We start from the raw sequence: 16,838 nt of genomic DNA, 5'->3' as shown, positions 1-16,838 counted from the left end.
TTTTTACCATCAGTGATTTTTTTTCTTGAAAAAATGAATAAATTGCAAATCTACTCATGTCCATTACATTTGACAGTACACAGATGACAATGTGTGCTGCCATTGATTTTTCAGACCCATTTACTTGTATGGGTGATTTCCATCCATGTTCCTTTTGTATATTTTTTAGTGACAACTTGATCCGCAAAAAAACACGGAGATGTGAAAAGCCACATAGACTATTATGGGTAGGCGTTCTATCCCTGAAAAACACTGGAAGAACACGGTTGTGAGTCACAGAAGTGTGAACGAGGCCGAGGGCTGGGTTCCCAGACAAGCTGTCTTATGTCTGAGTCAGACATAACTGATGACAATGTTGGTCACTGGTCCGTGATTATTGGGATCAGCTCTGCTGTCAGTTTATATTTAGCATTTCACTACCACTCTGGAAGGAAAAAACCCAACAATCAATGGCTGAATATATGGGAGCTAAATCTTAAAGGGATTATCTCATAATCTTAATTGGTTAAAACTGCAAAGTACTCGTAGGAACAAGGAACTTGCAATTCACTTGTTATTAAAAATTCTCTCAACTCTCAAAAATGGAGGGATTTTTAATTTTATTTCTATGTCTGCAGTCTATCAGTGGTGGCCGATGGCTGGCCTCCCTTGGTAAGGAGTGCAGCACTTACAAGCTCTTTGCTACAGAGCTTGTAAATGTTGCCCAGAAGCAGGCTGTAGCTGGCCAGCTTCAGATCCGTTATGCGCCTTCCATTCTGCAGAGTCCATGCTGACTTAGCTTGCCCCACAAGAGAGTGCACAGTTTGGGCCAGCGAGGCAACCATGCCACTGGTCTGAGCTGTCAATCAATCAGTAGCACTCCAATCACAGGCAAGCAGGAAGATGGGAGGCTGGTAAGCAATGCGCCACTGAAGACAAAATAATCCAATAACCCCTTTCAGTCCCTCCATGCAGACTGGATTAAAGTTAATGAAAAGGAACAATTTTAACCAAAACCATTGTTTGTTGGGTAAAAACGTAAGAACTAAACATAGACCGTCATCGATTGAAATGACTTGGGCCACCTCTGACTTTTTCAGACGATAGTCAGATTAACGATCTTTAGTTGAAAGAATATCCTACAGATCATTATGTCACCTGGTGTCACCGATCCCGCCCCTGCCAGTACCTTCCTATCCTTAGGTGCTGCGTGAACCCCCCTCACTCAGTTACCGCCGTCCTTGCGGAGAGCAGATGAGACATCTGTGGTCTCTCAGGCTCATTGCGCCTGAACGTTCTCGCTTTTGAAGGTTCGCCCTGTTGAAGGTTCATTCTTTCTGGGGTTTTTCATCACAATTGTTTATTTTTGCTGGTTTTCTGAATGAATAATGTAAAGTCTGTAGATATTTCGTACAAATAAGAGGGTTTTCTTAGAAATGGCCCGAACACGTAATAATAATCTATGATATGATAATAGGATGCCAACCTTGCTTTTCTCTCTGCCAATGTGTTTCTTCTGATGAACTTTCAACGTCTGAGTGAATGTCCCCGGTAACTAAGTGCCTTACAATTACCTTTTTTCCTAATTTTAATGTTTAGTAATAGTTATGTCCTGTAAACTGGAGGCTGTCTGGCATTAGTTCGGAAATTTGGGTACTTTGTTTTTTTTCTGCATCTGATTTTGTGTACGCTTTTTTTTAATACATCCCTATGAAGGTCACTGATTACTTTTAGAGCCTAGAAATTGAGATAATGATATACTATAGATGGTTTTCTAAGTTGTGCCTGTCAGGGAGTGCCAGAGATGCGCCTGGCGGAGCGGGGTAACCGCCCTGATGTCAACTGCTGGGGACCCCCATATGCGTTCATTTTGTCTGGCATCGACCGTAGTCTAATGTAGTTTACTCTACTTTTAAGATCCCTTCTAGTTAATCATGTCCTGGGGTAATAATTACCACACAACACATGCCAGGAATACCACCTCATGTGATGGAAGCCATGGCTGGCAGTGGGGAGGCCATCTCTCATGGCCAGGCAGGGTGAGCCCTGTGTGATGCAGCCATAGGCACATCTCCATGCATTGGGCGGCACCGTGTGAGGGCGCCCTGGCATGTGACATGAGGCGAGAAGCAGCCGGCCCAGTGTGCAGAGCAGAGCCGGCATTCCTCCTCCTCACAGCGCTCAGCCTCTCTCCTCCACACAAAGTTCCTCATCCTGCAGAGTCTTCCTGGCAGCGCTGCACTGAGGGCGGAGGGAGGTCCGGTGACAGCAGCTCCCAGCCGGGGGTGGGAGACAACAAGTTACACGTAGCCTGCCATCGCCCCTGCCCTGACAGCATCCCTGTGACGACTGAGCCGGAATGTCGGGACATAGCGGCACAGGGAGGACATAGCGGTATACGGAGGACATAGCGGTATACGGAGGACATAGCGGCACAGGGAGGACGGCGGAGCTGGCGGGATGTGCTGAGAAGTTGGCGCAGGGTCACTTACAATGTCCTGTGTGCCACTGATCCGGGGAGCGAGCGCCGGGATCTAGTTACTGCCGCCACAGCTGGGCACATCAGGGCTGCCACGTTGTGCCCGCGGGTGGGGATGTGGGCTGAGGATGGCATCGGCCGTGTTTGAGGGCACCTCCCTGGTGAACATGTTTGTGAAGGATTGCTGGGTGAACGGCATCAGGAGACTCATCATTAACCGCAAAGGGGACGAGGAGGAATTCTTCGAGATCCGGACCGAGTGGTCGGACAGGAACATCCTCTACCTCCACAGGAGTTACTCGGACCTGGGGCGACTCTTCAGGAGGCTGCTGGAGTCCTTCCCGGAGGACCGGGGGGAGCTGGCGCAGACATCGCTGCTGGAAGGTGGGTGCCGTGTCCCCCTAGATGGGTGGGCAGAGTGCTGGACCCCAGGGCCGCGTTCACACATTGCGGAACATCATGAATAGGGACATCCGCAAGGAAAATCCGCACAAGACCGTGAGCTCCGCGCCATCAATGGGATTGTATAACCCCGATGTAATGTATTGTGCGGTATATTCTGTGGAATCTCATTTTCTGCTCTAAGGTTCATGTTTTATGGGGAAAAAAGTGTATTTGCAATATCTCCGCTTGCTGCCAATGAGCAGGCTCATTCTTACATTGACAGTATGGAACTAACTGATCACAGCTGAGTGTTTGCTACAATGGCATTCAGTAGAGATGGCGCAAATCGCTTCGCAGGGCCGGCTCCATAAGGCTACTCAGCAGTCTGTGGCCACCGGCCAGGAGTCCTGGGAACCGCCTCTAAACTCCCGGCATCCACGACTCTCCTTTGGATTTGCCTCAACGTTGCGATGTGACGCTCATTTAACGTTGCACTAGGACCTGCTGATCAAAAGAAGAGTCGCTGGTGATGGAAGGTGAGGCGGGTGGTGGGGCTCCATCTAGTAGCCAGAGATTACCGGGGTGATGGAAGGTGGGGCGGGTTGTGGGGCTCCATCTAGTAGCCAGAGATTACCGGGGTGATGGAAGGTGGGGCGGGTTGTGGGGCTCCATCTAGTAGCCAGAGATTACCGGGGTGAGGGAAGGTGGGGCGGGTTGTGGGGCTCCATCTAGTAGCCAGAGATTACCGGGGTGATGGAAGGTGGGGCGGGTTGTGGGGCTCCATCTAGTAGCCAGAGATTACCGGGGTGATGGAAGGTGGGGCGGGTTGTGGGGCTCCATCTAGTAGCCAGAGATTACCGGGGTGATGGAAGGTGGGGCGGGTTGTGGGGCATCTAGTAGCCAGAGATTATCGGGGTGATGGAAGGTGGGGCGGGTTGTGGGGCTCCATCTAGTAGCGAGAGATTACCGGGGTGATGGAAGGTGGGGCGGGTTGTGGGGCTCCATCTAGTAGCCAGAGATTACCGGGGTGATGGAAGGTGAGGCAGGTTGTGGGGCTCCATCTAGTAGCCAGAGATTACCGGGGCCACTGACGGACCGGACCGCGGGGACCAATCTGCCCTAAGTCTGGTATCCAGTCCACTTACAGTTGTGGCCACTCGGTCTGCTGCTCCAGTGGTTTAGATCTATTAGTCAGATATTTCTATGGTCACTGAAGTACAATTATTAGAATTAATACTTTTTACACTTTTGTTGATAAATGTATCAAGTGTATACAAAGACTCAATATTTACGGTGCTGACCTTTTTTTTTCCAACACTTCCACTTTTGGAGACTTGAGATCTGAAGAGTTTCCTTGCCATGGACCCAAAATTTCAATGTTTCGTTCATCGAACCACTTGATCACTTTTGTCTTGTGATTTGCTGCTCCATCATGCTGGAAGAAGCAATGTTCATCACCACATTGCTCCTGGATGGTTGGGAGAAGTTGCTCTTGGAGGAGGATTACATACTATGTTTTGTTCATGGCAGTGATCTTTGGCAAAACTGTAAGTGAGCCGCTACCGTGGATGATAAACAGCCTCACATGTGAATTGTGTCGCCATTTCTAACACTGAATATCATTCCTCCAGAGTCCCAAACAGTCTGAAGGGGGCTTCATTAGAGACAATAATGTTACAGGAAGTATAGGGATTGGACTGCAGAGGACTGGGGTATGTTCTCTGATGAAGCCCCTCCAGGCATTTCAGATCTGTGAGGATAATTGTCCATAGAAGAGAAGGTCAGCGCTAACATGAGTCACAGACACTTGTGGGTCACAGTCATTTGTCAGTCAGTCACTTGTGGGTTCCTGTTGCAGACAATTGTCAGCAGTAGTCACAGACACTTGTGTGTCACTGTCACTTGTAAATTGCAGTCACAGACACTTTTGGGATGCAGTCACTTGTGCGTCACTATAACTTGTGGATTGCAGTGACAGTCACTTGTATTTCAGAGTTACTTGTGGGTCACAGTCATTTGTGGGTTGCAGTTACTTGTTGGTTGCAGACACAGACACTTTTGGGACACAGGCACTTGTGGGTCACTATCACTTGTGGGTGGCAGTCACTGTGACTTTAACTTGTAGGTCAGAATTACTTGTGGATTGTAGTGACAGTCACTTGTATTTCAGAGTTACTTGTGGGTTGCTGTCACAGTCACTTGTGGATCAAAGTCCCTTGTGTGTCACAGTTACTTGTGGTTTGCAGACACAGACATCTGTGAGTCACAGTCACTTATGGGCTGTAGTCACAGACACTTGGGGCTCAGAGTCACTTGTGGGTCACAGACACTTGTGGGTCACAGTCGCTTGTGGGTCACAGACACTTGTGGGTCAGAGTCACTTGTGGGTCACAGTCACTTGTGGGCCACAGTCACTTATGGGCTGTAGTCACAGACACTTGGGGCTCAGAGTCACTTGTGGGTCACAGACACTTGTGGGTCACAGTCGCTTGTGTGTCACTGTCACAGTCACTTGTGGGTCACAGTCACTTATGGGCTGTAGTCACAGACACTTGTGGGTCAGAGTCACTTGTGGGTCACAGTCACTTGTGGGTCACAGTCACTTATGGGCTGTAGTCACAGACACTTGTGGGTCAGAGTCACTTGTGGGTCACAGACACTTGTGGGTCACTGTCACTTGTGGGTGGCAGTGTCACCCCATTCTGGATCATTCCCTGTGACTTGGCAGGGTTGTGTTGCGCAGTCACTGGTCCCAAATCCCCATTAATCCCAAGCCTTATTCGATATTCCAGGCGACTCCTTTTTAGCTGCCCCATGTTCTACGTGACGCATCTGTGGGATCTGATCCTAAAATCAGTCTTGTTCATTGTATAGCTGGAAATCTGTAGAATGATCATAATTACATGGCGCAGAATAGGTAGGTAATGGTAATGCCACTGTGAGGTCTACTCACCGGACGGACAATAGAAACGGTTATGGAAATCAGGGCTGCACCAAATGGTGATATTTCTTTATCCGTCTGATTTAGGAGCAGAATCTTTATGTGTGAGCCCAGGCTTTTTATAGGCGTGATATGAAGTAGCCTATTTCTCCTGTTGAGCATAGGTTGGATGTTTCCATGTATCCGTAACTACTACGGGATCTGAATGCAGGGTACATACAGTAGATATAGGACACTGGAATTACTTGAGATCCTAATAAAATGAACAGTTATAACGCTGTAACAACCCTTCCCCCATATAACGATGAGGAGGAAACAGTCACCAGAGCTGGGGTGGGTGATGTGCTCCTGGTGGGAGAAGTTTCTACACTGAAAAGCATCATAAGGCCAAATAGTGAAGAACATGTTCGGTCTTATTAGGTTTCTCTTTATCTGTTATATTCACATATACGGCTATAAGCTGAGCTTCCTTCCCTATAAGTGGCCATACGTAGCTGTTGGCGTCCCCAAATGTCTGCGCACTCATTTCAGGTGAGATTCGGGAGAGAGGATAAAATGCTGACACCCCTGGCTTTGGTCTTTCTCCGGGGGAAACACATTTTATTTATTTTACTCCCTTATAAAGCACCATTAATTCCACAGCACTATACAGACATTATCATCACTGTCCCCGATTGGGCTCACAATCTACATTACCTATCAGTATGTGTTTGGAGTGTGGGAGGAAACCGGAGTACCCGGAGGAAACCCAATTGTTGTCCAAATGGATCAGAATGTGTAAAGCAATATCCCCCAAATCATTGGCTGGCAGATACTAAAAGCTTTTTCCATCACTGTGATATGGACGACCTATCTTTGCAATGATCGGCAGGGGTGCCGGGTGTCGGACTCCCAGCAACCTGATATTGATGGCCTAATTCTAAAGGTAGGTTGTTGTTATCAGAGTCCTAGAAAACCCCTTTATTTTAGCTGTCCCTGCTGAACTGACATGGAGAATACAGTGGAAATCAAGAGTGGATTTATTTCCTTTCTGAAACAGCAAAGGCAATAAGGAATTACAAAGTCAAACATGACTTTTCTGAGTTTCATCTTAGGTGGCCACAGACAGTAAACGCCCCCTACATGTTAGACTAAAGTTGTCCTAAAACGACAATATTGACAGAATCGTCCAACAGTCTAATGTGTATGGAGACCTCCCGGCTCTGTAACAGATGATGTCAGGGGAGAGAAGGATCCAGCCTGTCAGATCTCCATCTGCAGATTCTTTTTATTCTATGAGAGATAAAATGGCACCAGATTAGTCTGGCAGTGGCTCTGTAATAGTAATAGAGCTCTACCTCCCGGTGTATGAGGGAGATGGGGGACATACAGGTGCTTCTACCAAAATTAGAATATCACCAAAAAGTTAATTTATTTCAGTTCTTCAATACAAAAAGTGAAACTCATATTATATAGAGTCATTACAAACAGAGTGATCTATTTCATGTCTTTATTTCTGTTAATGTTGATGATTATGGCTTACAACTTTTTGATAATATTCTAATTTTGTGATAAGCACCTGTATGTGTCGTCTACACAATTGTTCGATCATCCCTTATCAAACGTGTATGGCGACCTTACAGATGTTGTCCGGACTTCTGCTAAAAGTCTGCAGTTACTTTATGTGACTGCAGACTTCTGAATCCTCGCAGTGTGTCCTCTGCACGCTGTCAAGATTCTCTTACATTGCTGGTGATAACGGGCAGTCACGTGACTGTAAGTATGCCATGTGCATTAATGTGGTCGCATGCTGATTAGACTTGCTCATGTCACTTGTATTGAGTGAGACCGAGCACGTCTAGTCAGAATGTGGCCAGACATATACGTATTGTATACTTGCACGACCGCTTGCTCTTACTGGGAACACAGGAGAATGCTGACAGTGTGCGGTGCACTGCAAGGATTCAGAAGTCTGCAGTCACATAGAGTGACTGCAGCCTTTTATAAGAAGACTGAACAACCCTTTTAAGGTTTCTTTTATGTAGTCTTTTTAATGATTGCCCCACAGGGGGTGCTGCTCCTTACCAAAATCCATCTGATAAAGAATGGAGTCTTATAAGCCATGCCCCCTTGGAATTTCATTTGACGTATCTCCAGTAACATCTGTACTTTCCTCTGGAAATTAGCATACCTGCCCAGATATTTGGAAACCTATGGACATTGTTGCACCTGTATTTTCCTGGCCAGCAGCTGGGATTTGTGCAATTTTTGATCAAAAATGTTCTGGAATAATTTTAAGGTTTGGAATGGGTTTTAAAAGGGTTGTGTGTACGCCTGTACGGATAATTCTTTTCAATATAATAATTAAAGAGGGACTCCAGCTATTAGCCCTATCTCAGGGCTCTGTAAGGGAATCTGTCACCAGGTATATAGGAGCAGAGACCTTGATTCCAGTGATGGGTAACTTACTGGGCTTTCAGTTTTGATGAAATCACTGTTTTACTTCAGATCTAGCAGTTATCTGAATGCTGTAACTTCGCCCATACCACTGATTGACAGCTTTCTGTGTATACTGTGCATAGGCAGAAAACTGCCGATCAGTGGTGACACTGGGGTTATACAGAGCTCATGAATATGGAGGACTACATAGAAGCAGGTTTACTAGTCCTCGAGTGAATCTTCTGCTGAGTAAGCAGTTCGGTAAGTGACACATCACTGGAATCAGGGTCTCTGCCCCTACATCATGCTGCTCTCAGATTGCATGGGAAAAACCTGGTGATGTTTTCCTTTTAAAGGGAAGCAACATCTAGCAGTGTGATGTTCCTCCCCCGTTCTATGTTATGACACGACTATGAACACGAATATGTGGTGGAATATAGATACCTGCACCCAATATTGCACTAAAAGTGGCCTTATAACGGGGTGTCCATATAAAATGATGGGAATATACATGCAAATAATGCACTTAAGTAATGACATTCAGATCAATTATTTATGTGCCTAAAAAGCCCTCCTCTCACTTTTTTCTCTGTTGCTCTGGACTTGTGGATTGTCTCAGTTTCTTTTTAGCTTCACATTACTAATTTGTGTTGTCCCTTTTCTGTCGCCTTGAAAGAGATATTGTATACTTGGCACAGAAGTGGCGCTGAGTTGCCAGCTACTGACAGAGACCCTCTGTTTGCCGCTGCAGCCTGCCCGGGACGCTCTTTACTTCTAACTTCAACTTTAGCTCCTAAGTCTATACAGAGCTGGAAGCTATTCATCCACTGAGCCAGATATATTTGGGGGCATATCTAGGGTTAATGTCTCAGTATGTGCTCCATATTCATACACGGGGGTTATCAAGCAGCTGATAGATGCCATGCAGCGCCTTCAGATGCGGAAGCGAGCGGTGCTGGATCATCCCTTTAAGGCTACGTGCCCTTAAATAAAGATCCCTCATCACCAGGTCACAGTGACCAGTTTTTGCTCCTATGATCATTTTTATGTTTTTTTTATCAAGAGGCTGTTGCTCTCAGGGTGATTGACTGAAGACACGCTCCTAGAGGATCCCGCGACCAGCCCCACTATAAAGGCCATAAAGGTAGCACATTGGGTGCCCTAAATGAAAAGTCCAATATTTATAGAACTGTACGGAGGAATCAGAAAAAAATATATATATATTCAGGGGAGCAGCAGAAATAAAATAAGAGCAAAATGTGACCACTTATGACCTTGTGATTAAGAAAGCCAATGTCAAAATATCAGCATAGGCTGTGATGGGGAAGGGTTCTGGAGAAGGGGGCTGGCTTAGTTATTGAAATGAGACAGGCAGAGCTCTGATTGCCTCCTTTCACACATCCGTTTTTTAGAATCAGTCACAATCCATCATTTTTAGAAAAAAATGGATCCAGCAAATGTTGCTGCTGGATCCGTTTTTTTCCCATTGACTTGTATTAGCGACGGATTGTGACAGATGGCCTTCCTTTTCATCAGTCAAACGACGGATCCGTCGTAAAGTCGTTGTCCGTCGGACGGAGACAACAGACATACTAACGTTTTTTGTGTACGTCGAAAAGACGCACAGTGACGGATCCTGCGGCGTCCGTCATTGGCTATAATGGAAGCCTATGGGCGCAGGATCTGTCGCTGTCCGTCCGAAAACGGATTCCAGTGATAGATTCCGTTTTTTTGCAACCGAGCATGCCCGGAACCCATTTTTCCTTTCAGGAAAAAATCTCTCTCTTCATGTTTATTGCAGGGTTGTGGAGTCAGTGTCCATTTTGGTGGAGTCAGTATAAAATAGACCGACTTACGACTTTGATATTGATGACTTGTACTTAGGACAGGCCATTACTATCAGATGGTTGAGGTCTGAGCTGTAATCATGAGAGAGAGAGGAGAGAGAATATAAAATCCAGCTACGGGGCATGCTCAATGTAAAAAAAAGGAATCGGTCGCCGGATTCACTCATTTGAGGAATCCGGCACCATATTCTTCCATTATAGCAAAAGCCGCATGGCGCTGGATCCGTCGCTGGCCATTTTTTAGACGGACACAAAAAACGTTCCTCTGTGCGTTCTCTCCAATTTTTGACGGATCCGGAGAAAAACGGATATAACCTTGGGCCATCCGGCGCTAATACAAGTCTATGAGAAAAAAATGGATCCGGCTCCAAATTTTGCCGGATCCATATTTTTCAAATTTCGCCGGATTGTGTCTGATGGCAAAAACCTGATGTGTGAAAGTAGCCTAATAAAGGTTCCCATACACGTTAGATGAGATAACCCGAGCCCTGGGCGATCATCTAATGTGAGTAGGACTGTTCTTACTCTCATCCAAGAGCAGGTATTGGGAGAACAAAGGATTTGTGCCTGCTGGCTTTCAGTATGCCTGATCCACTGTTCTCACAGTATCTCACAGGAGACAAGCTGCCTTCAGAGCGATCTGCCAGCATTCTCCCCATTAAAGACACCTTCCCTCTTGGTTGAGCTAATGTACATAGGGGCAGGAGGGACTGGTGGTGTGCCTGTCCGGAAGCTATGAAAGGTCCCCTTCTCAAATCAATACAAAAGCGGTGCCGGAAAAAACAGTACCGGCGTCATCAGTGTTTTGGATCAGTGTGCCATCAGTGTCATCAGTGTGTGATCAGAGTGCCATCAGTATTCAATCAATGTGTCATCACTGTGTTAGGCTAGATTCACATCGCTTTAGTGCCATCCGTTCAACGGACCCGTTAAACGGATGCGCTAACGCTGATGCCCAAAATCTCTTTTTTTCTACAATCGCATTAACGCATGCGCCAACGCATGGTACCATTGCGTTGGCATGCATTAGTAATTGAGGTCTATGCACAGTGAATGCGTCAGTTTGCTGTGCGTTAGACCTAACATACCCGAAAGCGCGGTAGACCGCGTTCAAAGGTGCGTCACAAAGTAACGGACCATAGCTAACGCATGCCGATTTTGACATGCATTAGGATGCGTTACGATAATGGATGGCAATAGTTGCATTAATGGATCCGTTACATTAGTTAGTGTCGCTTAGTATCCGTTAAACTGATGGCACTAACGCGATGTGAACCTAGCCTTATTAGAGTGCCCTCAGTGTCATCAGTGTACCATCAGTATTCGATCAATATGCCGTCAATGTCATCAGTGTGTCATCAGAGTGCCATCAATGTGCCATCAGTGTACTATCAGTGTTTTTATGGTATGTCAAAAGAAAAAGTAATTACAATTTTTTTCTGTATTTTACAGTGTTAAACACATACAGCACATGGAAAGCACACTGATACCATCCATGTGCTGTACATGTTTTACACGGACCCAATGACTTGTATAGGCCCTTTTCATCCATTCTGCAAGAAAAGAAATGGACATGTCTCTGTGTGGGTCACACAGACATGTGCATAGCAGCTTATCTTATAGAGGGTGCATGTGAAAAACATGAATTCCGCACGTACTGCAAACATGGACATGTGACGGAGGCCTAAGAAGGTGTGTGGGCACCTAAAGCCACATGGACTCGTCATGGAGCTCTTCTAGAACATATTGCTGACGAGGTGCTGGTGTTTGTGATGTCGGGGTCTCCTGTCTCCCCTCTCGATCCTACATTTATACAAATTCCTTTTTACATCTGTTCAGATCCGTATCCTCATTGGCCTCACAGACTGTAGGTACTGTATTTTCCTTCCTCGGTCTCCCCATGTAACTATGACACGTTGTATAATGTCATTTTTGGAAGCATGATGTCCTTTCTGTTGGTGGATATGTAGAAATAATATATTTAGTGTCAGTGAATTTGTTTTTGTATTCCTTTCAGCATGCCCATGCATGATTTACAGAGCCGCGGGTCTTGGCTATTGCCAAATGTATGATAATGAAACCTGCTTTATAACTTGCTTCCAAGCTACTGAATAATTTACATGGAGTAATCTACTCTTTACACAAAGGAGAGTGGGATGTTTTCACTAAAACTTAACTTATCAGCAGTCTTATATTTCTAAGCCAGGGGAAATTAATAGGGAGGAAACTTTAATAAGATGGATTTGTGACAGTCTATGAAAAATGTTTTGGGAGCTGTGTAATGTTTCATTCACTAGTGAAGAGGGGCACTATTATGGACAGGCAGGAGGCTCCTGATAATGTGGATTACATTAGAACCACTGTCGGTTTGCTATTAGTTGCCTAATTTGGATCTTTACTTTTACTTCACAACATTTCTGAAATGCCAATGAAAGTTGGGCAATTTCTGATTAGAAGATGGAGAATCTTTTGTGATGTGACCAACATACTGTCTCCAAGATCTCCTCCCATGTCACAGCATGAGTCTCAGAGAGGCCAAAGCCAGTAATACGCTTGACATAGCTGTCAACCAATCGCTTGGCATAGCAGTCAGCCAAGCGCTTATTACTTAGCTGTCAACCAAGCACTTATTACTTAGCTGTCAGCCAAGCGGTTATTACTTAGCTGTCAACCAATCGCTTGACATAGCTGTCAGCCAAGCGCTTATTACTTAGCTGTCAACCAAGCGCTTATTACTTAGCTGTTAGCCAAGCGCTTTTTACTTAGCTGTCAACCAAGCGCTTGACATAGCTATCAGCCAAGCGCTTATTACTTAGCTGTCAACCAAGCGCTTGGCATAGCTGTCAGCCAAGCGCTTATTACTTAGCTATCAGCCAAGCGCTTATTACTTGGCTGTCAACCAATCGCTTGGCATAGCTGTCAGCCAAGCGCTTATTACTTGGCTGTCAACCAATCGCTTGACATAGCTATCAGCCAAGCGCTTATTACTTAGCTGTCAACCAAGCGCTTGGCATAGCTGTCAGCCAAGCGCTTATTACTTAGCTGTTAAACAATCGCTTGACATAGCTGTCAGCCAAGCGCTTATTACTTAGCTGTCAACCAAGCGCTTGGCATAGCTGTCAGCCAAGCGCTTATTACTTAGCTGTCAACCAATCGCTTGACATAGCTGTCAGCCAAGCGCTTATTACTTAGCTGTTAAACAATCGCTTGACATAGCTGTCAGCCAAGCGCTTATTACTTAGCTGTCAACCAAGCGCTTGACATAGCTGTCAGCCAAGCGCTTATTACTTAGCTGTCAACCAATCGCTTGACATAGCTGTCAGCCAAGCGCTTATTACTTAGCTGTCAGCCAAGCAGTTATTACTTAGCTGTCAACCAATCGCTTGACATAGCTGTCAGCCAAGCGCTTATTACTTAGCTGTCAACCAAGCGCTTATTACTTAGCTGTTAGCCAAGCGCTTTTTACTTAGCTGTCAACCAAGCGCTTGACATAGCTATCAGCCAAGCGCTTATTACTTAGCTGTCAACCAAGCGCTTGGCATAGCTGTCAGCCAAGCGCTTATTACTTAGCTGTCAGCCAAGCGCTTATTACTTGGCTGTCAACCAATCGCTTGGCATAGCTGTCAGCCAAGCGCTTATTACTTGGCTGTCAACCAATCGCTTGACATAGCTATCAGCCAAGCCCTTATTACTTAGCTGTCAACCAAGCGCTTGGCATAGCTGTCAGCCAAGCGCTTATTACTTAGCTGTTAAACAATCGCTTGACATAGCTGTCAGCCAAGCGCTTATCACTTAGCTGTCAACCAAGCGCTTGGCATAGCTGTCAGCCAAGCGCTTATTACTTAGCTGTCAACCAATCGCTTGACATAGCTGTCAGCCAAGCGCTTATTACTTAGCTGTCAACCAAGCGCTTGACATAGCTGTCAGCCAAGCGCTTATTACTTAGCTGTCAACCAAGCGCTTGACATAGCTGTCTGTTGTGAATTTGGATTCTGGGCTCCCCCGGTGGCCGCTTGTGGAATTGGACTTGTCATCCTCTTTCCTGTTTCACCTGGTTCCATCAGTAGTGGGTGTCGCTATTTAAGCTCATTTCTCTGGTGGTTTCTTGCCGGTCAACAATGTTATCTGATGCCTCTCAGTGCTTGTTCCTGCTTCTAGACAACTACTAGATAAGTTGGACTTTTGTCCATGTTTTGTTTTGCCTATTTGTTCCAGTTCACAGCTGAAGTTTTGTTACTGTGTCTGGAAAGCTCTCGTTGATCAGGGATTGCTACTCTGGCGTTATGAGTTAATGCCAGAGTTTAAGGTAATCTTTGGATGGTGTTTTGTTAGTGTTTTTCTGCTGACCATGAAAGTATACTATCTGTCTTCTGCTATCTAGTAAGCGGACCTCAAATTTGCTAAGACTATTTTCCTGCTGCGTTTGTTGTTTCATCTGAACTCACCGTCATTATATGTGGGGGGCTACTGTCTTCTTTGGAATATTTCTCTAGAGGTGAGCCAGGTCTTATATTTCCCTCTGCTAGCTATTTAGGTCTTAGGCCAGAGCTGGGCATCTAGCGATAAATAGGATATGCTACCTGGCTATTTCTAGTTGCGCGGCAGGCTTAGTTCATGGTCAGTATAGTTCCATCTTCCGAGAGCTTGTCCCTCTATAGGCTTGCTATGATCTCTGCTTGCAGAGATCATGACAGTTTGACCGGCCACTAAAGTGTTAATGACCCAGGTTGAGAAAGGAGAGTTATAAGAAGTCTGCTGGAATTTTTTTTTTTTTTTTCCTCCAGCCTGCCTTGCTGCAGTCTTTTTTCTCTCTCTCCTCCTAATCTCTGTATGGCTCTGTGTGCACCTGACAATAATGGATCTTCAGAGTGTAACTGCGGGTTTGAATAATCTCATCACGAAAGTACAAAATTTACAAGATTTTGTGGTACATGCTCCGGTATCTGAGCCGAGAATTCCTTTGCCGGAGTTCTTCACAGGGAATAGAGCTAGCTTCCAGAATTTCCGAAATAATTGTAAGCTTTATTTGTCCCTGAAGTCTCGTTCAGCTGGAGACCCTGCTCAGCAGGTTAGGATTGTGATTTCCTTGCTCAGGGGTGACCCTCAAGATTGGGCCTTCTCATTGCCAGCAGGGGATCCTGCGTTACGCGATGTGGATGCGTTTTTTCTGGCCTTGGGCTTGCTTTATGAGGAACCTCATTTGGAACTTCAGGCGGAAAAAACTTTGATGGCACTATCTCAGGGGCAAGACGAAGCTGAAGTTTACTGCCAAAAATTCCGTAAATGGTCTGTGCTTACTCAGTGGAATGAGTGCGCCTTGGCGGCAACTTTCAGAGAAGGTCTCTCTGATGCCGTTAAGGATGTTATGGTGGGGTTCCCTGTGCCTGCAGGTCTGAATGAGTCCATGACAATGGCTATTCAGATTGATAGGCGTCTGCGGGAGCGCAAACCGGTGCACCATCTGGCGGTGTCTATGGAAAAGACGCCAGAAAGTATGCAGTGTGATAGAATTCTGTCCAGGAGCGAGCGACAGAATTTTAGACGGAAGAATGGATTGTGTTTCTATTGTGGGGATTCTTCTCATGTTATATCAGCATGCTCTAGGCGTGCAAAGAAGCTTGATAAGTCTGTTTCCATTGGCACCATTCAGTCTAAGTTTATTTTGTCTGTAACCCTGATTTGCTCTTTGTCATCCATTGCCACGGACGCCTATGTTGACTCTGGCGCCGCTCTGAGTCTTATGGATTGGTCCTTTGCCAATCGTTGTGGTTTTGATTTAGAGCCTTTGGAGACTCTTATTCCTCTGAAGGGGATTGACTCCACCCCATTGGCTAATAATAAACCACAATACTGGACACAAGTAACCATGCGTATCAATCCGGATCACCGGGAGATTATTCGTTTCCTGGTGCTGTATAATTTACATGACGATTTGGTACTGGGATTGCCATGGTTGCAGTCTCACAACCCAGTCTTGGACTGGAGAGCAATGTCTGTGTTGAGCTGGGGATGTAAGGGTATTCATGGGGACTTACCTTTGGTTTCTATTTCGTCGTCCATTCCCTCTGAAGTCCCTGAGTTCCTCTCTGATTATCAAGACGTCTTTGACGAACCCAAGCTTGGGTCGTTACCTCCGCACCGTGAGTGCGATTGTGCCATAGATTTGATACCGGGTTGTAAATATCCAAAGGGTCGTTTGTTTAATCTGTCTGTGCCGGAACATGCTGCTATGCGGGAATATATAAAGGAGTCTTTGGAAAAGGGACATATTCGTCCATCTTCTTCTCCCTTGGGAGCTGGGTTTTTCTTTGTCTCAAAAAAAGACGGCTCTTTGAGACCATGTATTGATTATCGGCTTCTGAATAAGATCACTGTTAAGTATCAATACCCATTGCCATTGCTTACTGATTTGTTTGCTCGTATAGAGGGTGCTAAGTGGTTCTCTAAAATTGATCTTCGTGGGGCGTATAATTTGGTGCGGATCAGGCAGGGGGATGAGTGGAAGACCGCATTTAATACGCCCGAGGGCCACTTTGAGTATTTGGTCATGCCTTTTGGTCTTTCTAATGCCCCTTCAGTTTTCCAGTCTTTTATGCATGATATTTTCCGCGATTTTCTGGATAAATTTATGATAATTTATCTGGATGATATTCTTATTTTTTCTGATGACTGGGACTCTCATGTCCAGCAGGTCAGGAGAGTTTTTCAGGTTCTGCGGTCTAATTCTTTATGTGTGAAGGGGTCTAAGTGCGTTTTTGGGGTCCAGAAAATTTCCTTTTTGGGGTATATT

The 16,838-nt window shown here is 45.6% G+C and overlaps 1 protein-coding gene across 1 annotated transcript in view; it reads left to right on the top strand.

The window, feature by feature from the left end:
* The first annotated feature begins 2,132 nt into the window (after positions 1–2,132).
* Positions 2,133–16,838, top strand: part of PXDC1 (PX domain containing 1) — an 82,586-nt gene continuing 67,880 nt past the window's right edge. The window contains exon 1 of the mRNA XM_077269802.1: positions 2,133–2,842. Coding sequence (XP_077125917.1) covers positions 2,587–2,842 — 256 coding nt within the window. The 5' untranslated portion in view covers positions 2,133–2,586. The remainder of the gene's footprint in view (positions 2,843–16,838) is intronic.

Source organism: Ranitomeya variabilis, chromosome 6 (assembly GCF_051348905.1).
Source record: "Ranitomeya variabilis isolate aRanVar5 chromosome 6, aRanVar5.hap1, whole genome shotgun sequence".
Lineage (NCBI taxonomy): Eukaryota > Metazoa > Chordata > Amphibia > Anura > Dendrobatidae > Ranitomeya > Ranitomeya variabilis.
This window is presented reverse-complemented; position numbering and strand designations above follow the sequence as displayed.